At 35.6% G+C, this 5,585-nt stretch overlaps 1 protein-coding gene across 1 annotated transcript in view; it reads left to right on the top strand.

Annotated features, from left to right (window-relative positions):
- The first annotated feature begins 3,724 nt into the window (after positions 1 to 3,724).
- Positions 3,725 to 5,585, top strand: part of LOC107755679 (calpain-7-like) — a 16,795-nt gene continuing 14,934 nt past the window's right edge. The window contains exons 1-2 of the mRNA XM_016572569.1: positions 3,725 to 4,118; positions 4,278 to 4,386. Of these exons, the coding sequence (XP_016428055.1) occupies positions 4,017 to 4,118; positions 4,278 to 4,386 (211 nt within the window). The 5' untranslated portion in view covers positions 3,725 to 4,016. The remainder of the gene's footprint in view (positions 4,119 to 4,277; positions 4,387 to 5,585) is intronic.

Genomic DNA, 5,585 nt, shown 5'->3' with positions numbered 1-5,585 from the left:
GAATTGGGATTGGGCCTTAATGTCACTATCTCCAGCTGGAGTGCCCATGAGGGCATTCCACCCCAGACTGTTTCTCCCTTAAAAAAACTACATGTCCTATCATCCTTTGCCCCGACTCATTAGACCTGATTGTTCCCACCTGTTACTGGTTACATCATTTGTTCTCTGCCTGTTCCCTCAGTCATTCCGTGCTTAGTCTTGGTTGTTGTCACACTGCTTCTTTGAGTCTGTGTTTCCTGGCTGGTACCCTTGTCATGGTTTGATATGCCCTGTTTTATACTCTTTGGACTGACTGCCTGCCCTGTCTATGACCTCATGCCTGTGTATGTCTATGGCTTTGGATACCTTAAACTGCATGTGGATCCTCAATCTTCGTGTCCTTGTGCAGATTGTGACACTTAAGACTTTAGTGTTTTCTCTCTGCAGTTCTAATAAAATATGAAATTCATCATGTTTGAGAACTTAAAAAAAAAAAAAAGGTTATGAATAATCTTAAACTTACTCCCTTTCTAAAAATACTCATGTGTTGAATCTCAGCTTAGACATTTAACCTTGTTCAAAGTCATGATAAAATTCATATTGCTTTAAAAGGAAGAAGTATTTTAGTACTGAATGTTCTCTGATTGCAGCAGTTGTTGATCTTGGCTTTGGTTTTTAGATAATACAGTAAAAAAAATTCAGTTTGACCGATAAAATGACCTATCAGTTTTGTTTGAAAACGGAGTTGAAAATAAAATAAAGGTTAGAGTTTTTCCTGCACTTGAGGTCACTTCATCTTTCTAACTCTCTGCTTCTCTCATTTTTAGTGAGTCAAATTTGTGATATAAGGAAAACACGATTTCTTTTTGTGTTTCTCGTAGTCTTCAAAGACATTGATTTATAAGTCTCTCAGTGTTTCTTGTGTTCTCTAGTCTTGACTGTGACTTCTGTCAAAAGGTGAATGAACAGGCCTGTATTAAAAACAAAGCATTTCAACATGGAATTCGTTTTTGTTGTTGTTGTTGTTTATAAAGTTTTACGGCTTTATTTGCCTCATCCTAAATCAAATGATCATGGTTATAAAGTTAAATATATATATGTAACGACCCGTGTTGGGGGTAACGCATTGCAAGTAACGCGAGTTACGTAATCAGATAACTTTTTTCAAGTAACTAGTAAAGTAACGCATTACTTTTTAATTTACAAGAGAATATCTGAGTTACTTTTTCAAATAAGTAACGCAAGTTACTTTTTTTTTTTCAATTTATTGATTGACAGCTCTCCTGTCCCCATGTTGAGAGAAATCAGAAGATGTTACTGTAGTTCTAAAATAAACATGAATATGCATTAATACATCTCACTCACACACACACAAAAAACAGATTCAGTATTCTTCAAAATGAAAAAAAAAATGCAAATCAGAATATGACGCAAAACCTGCAGTAATTAAATGTTAAACAACACAAATATCCTTTTTATATTTGCCAAAAATATAACTTTTTTATTTTAAAAACAAACATGCAAGCCCTGTCCAGATTTAAAAAGTAACGCAAAAGTAATGTAACGCATTACTTTCCATAAAAAGTAACTAAGTAACATAATTAGTTACTTTTTTATGGAGTAACGCAATATTGTAATGCATTACTTTTAAAAGTAACTTCCCCCAGCACTAGTATACCACAATACAAAATTGGTCCAAACTAAGCAGCATGAACAGACCACTAATCTGGAAAGGCGCAAAGACGAGTCACAATTCCAAAAACAGGGTCAGAGAACTAATTTTAGAACAAACAGATTAACAGGTACCAGATCTGGGGCCAGATTTACAATGGCAAAAACTAAATATTACAAAGGGTATAGTACAGATGAAAGGGGTATACGGCCAAAAATTTAATTTATTCCTGTGAATTCCTGATGTTTTTTTTTTTAGCAGCCATTACTTCAGGCTTCAGTGTTACATGATACTTCAGAAATAATTCTAATATGCTGAATTTGTGCTTAAGGAACATTTCTTATAAAGCAGCAGTTGTGCTGCTTCATTTTTTTTGTGGAAACTCTTCAGGTGTCCACTTTAATTTTCTTTTTTGTTAAATGTATTATGTGTATTCTGAGTCTTTCTAGTACATTTGAAGGCCACCCAGAGAGTGCATGTTAACAGAAATGATTCATGATGTCAACCATATGGGGCTGTCAACTGTTCTAGATTAGGGGAGGCACTGACTGGAGATATTCCTCTCTCTCTCAGTCACTCTTGATTAACTATTTGCTATCTTTCTGTTTTTACTGAGAAATTCTCCCAGGGTGTAGGCATGAAGTGATTTTCATGCCTAACCAACAAGCCATTATTTATATGGTGCAAACAAATTCTATAGCAATTTGATGTTTCTGCACGCAGTTAAATATAGCTTTTTGTTTTGCAGCATTTTTTAACGAGGATACATCGACAAAAACAGCATATTTATATTTCCCATAAAATGCACAGATGCCAATTTTTGTCAATTTTGCTTTGAGTTAAAAAAAAATTGAGTGTTTTGACATGTTTAAATGTCCAATCATTGTTATGCCTCTTTAGTCAGAGGAAAAATGTAGACAAACTATTTTTTCCCAGTGACATGTTTACAGTCTTTAGAAAAGCCACTTTTTACAGTCTGCATTTAATGGACTATATAGACTTTAATGTCCAGCTGTAATGGTCATCTAATGTCTTATCTGAAATAGACTTCAGGAGATTAAAGACTAAGTGGTTCCGTCTGCTGTGGATATGTGTAGCCTACTGTGCCCTGCAAAACAGTTTAACTCAATCGGCAGTATTTAAAAAAAAAAAATCAGTATTTTAAAATCAAGAGATAATCTTAGTGTCACGAATCCAGTCTATGAACTTCCGTTCACTCACCACCAGAGGTCACACGCTCACTACATTGACTCTCATACCACACGGACTGTTATATGTCACTCTGGACTACAGTTCCCATCATCCATTGCACTGATTACACACACACACAGCTGAATGCACTGATTACACACACAGCTGAATCCAATCAGACACGCTTTATAAGCCCTGGACTTCCTCGTTCAGATCGTTGAGTATTGTTTAGCACTTATCACTGTTCGTTGATAGCTACTTTACGGAGCCTGTTTATTGATTTCCTGTTTCATAGTCTAGCCTAGTCCTGTCATAGTTTTGCCTTGCCTGCTTTCCCCTGTTACCTGATTTTTGCCTGTTTATCTTTGATTAACCCTTTGCATGGCTGAACGTTTTGTTCTGATCTTCTCAAACTAACAACAAAAAACTAATTGAACCAACAACCGCTCACGTTTTTATCGTTACTTACAAGCAAAGAACATATAAAGCGTTTAGGGTGAACCGAAGATAATTAAAACTTTTTTTGTATTGTGTAATTAATGTACAAATTAATTATATTCAGGTTCAAAATTACTGTTTTTCAGTTATTTTTATGTGTCCCTGTCTAGGAAGATCATCCTTACTAATAAAATTGAATTAAACAAAAAACTACATGTGGCATCTAATTATAGATCGGTGCATGTGGCTTTACTGGAACATGTAATAGAGATAGGGATGTGAGGCACCACATAATAAATGAAATAAGAACCACTGAATTGTTTTTGAACCGGTTCTTTTAAATTAACTATTTTAAGGAACCGATTCGCGGAAATGACTCGGACTGCAGCGACTCCGAAAGCAATGACGTCTCGTGACAACATCAGTTGACGCCCACCGCATCCGGAAGTACTGCGTGTTTGAGGATTTGATTTGATGTCATCATAGCAAGTTAAATCGTTGTGTGTTCACACTTTATTTAGAGTCACTAAGTTTGAAATCTCCTTGAATTCAATATTTTTCAGTCTCGCCTTATTTTATTTCGGAGTTCGAGGTCGGGAAGTTCACGTTACGAGAACAACCCAAGAAAGAAACGCAAATCCTAGGAGGAACTGCTGCCTATAACGAAGAACAGGTTAAAATGATTTGCCATATACCGGTTAAGCTGAACTCAGTTATCAGCATTTAAACATAAATCATGGATTGTACAGCTCTTGAACTCGATGCTATTAAATTTGCCAAATCAGCTGTACTACATGATCAGAATGGGAAATACAATGAAGCTGTTTTCTACTATAAGGTAAGATTCTCCTATTAGACATTTAAAGCTAGCTTACCTTAAACTTCCTGAAAAGGCGTTATTCTTCAATGTAATTATCAGCTTGTTCCATGTTATGGCAAATAAAATATATTTGAATTAAACTCATATTTGATATATTTTGTTTTGGGCTCTGAATAGGAGGCTGCCCAGGCTCTCATCTATGCAGGCATGGCTGGATCCAAACTAGAGAGCATCCAAGACAAGGTGAACGAGTACCTGGACAGAGTACAGACTCTACTCAATGCCGGTCAGTTTACGTGAACTAATAACAATATGACCTCATCAAAAAGCTGTTTTCATCTATTAATACTTCTTTAAAGTTCATTCTTTTAGGGCTGAATTTTTTCTGCCGTTCTCTGTGGTCAACAAAACTGAAACCTCCTCGTCGATGTAGGTGGAAGAAATTATGCTCATATTTTCCACGGCCCAATCTTTAAAAAGCTTACATAGTTCATAGCACATTTGAAAGTGGTGTGACTAATGCAGCATTTGGGAATCACAAATGAATGCTGTCAGATTTTCTAGTTCACAGTTAAATGTAATTCGCTGTTCTCTCGTCATTTGAGAACAGCATTACATTTGAGTAGTCTAATGTTCTCTCATTGATTACTCCCCTTTAGGTCATTACAAAACTGTAATGACTTTCTCCCTTGCAACACAAAATTGTATTGGTTGCTCTTTTTAACAATGATTGGGTACTACTGAAGCTTTGAAGCTTCAAAACACAGGCAAAAAGGGCATAAACTTATAATTAAAGTGACCTATACAACTAATGTGCTGAATTCCATATGTTAGCTTTGTGTGAGGAACAGTTTTTATTTACTAACAGTCTTCATTTCAGTGATCTATTAACCGCTGCAAAAGGATTAAGTGAGCTTAAACATAATGCTAAAAACACAAAAATCAAGATATAAACAAAAAAAATATTAAAATTTATTTTCCCCCTCAAAGGCTATTTTTTTTTCTCTAAATACCTTACCAAATGAGAATCTTGGATCTTCTGGAAACAAAAAATTAATCATGATTAATACATTTAATGTAATATATCAATACTCCCAGTTTTTGTTAAAGGGGTCATATGATTATTTTGTGTATTTGGTGTAATGAAATGTGTTTATGCGGTTTAAGGTTCAAAAAACACATTATTTTCCACATACTGTACATTATTGTTTCTCCTCTATGCCCCGCCTTTCTGAAACGCGTAGATTTTTACAAAGCTCATCGGTCTGAAAAGCGAGGTGTGCTGTGATTGGCCAGCTATCCAGTGCGTTATGATTGGCCGAATACCTCAAGCGTGTGACGGAAATGTTATGGAATACTGTGATGATGCCCTGTCAGACCGGAGCGATGATTCAAAAACATGAAAACCCATTACAAGGCATTTGTTGCATCCAGTGGGGACATAAATACGGATTATAATGACTTATACTGTCTTTTACGCGTTGC

Source organism: Sinocyclocheilus rhinocerous, unplaced genomic scaffold (genome assembly GCF_001515625.1).
Source record: "Sinocyclocheilus rhinocerous isolate Xijiao unplaced genomic scaffold, SAMN03320098_v1.1 scaffold11, whole genome shotgun sequence".
In the NCBI taxonomy this organism is placed as follows: Eukaryota; Metazoa; Chordata; class Actinopteri; order Cypriniformes; family Cyprinidae; genus Sinocyclocheilus; species Sinocyclocheilus rhinocerous.
The sequence above is the reverse complement of the archived record's forward strand: the minus strand, read 5'-3'. Positions and strand labels throughout refer to the sequence as shown.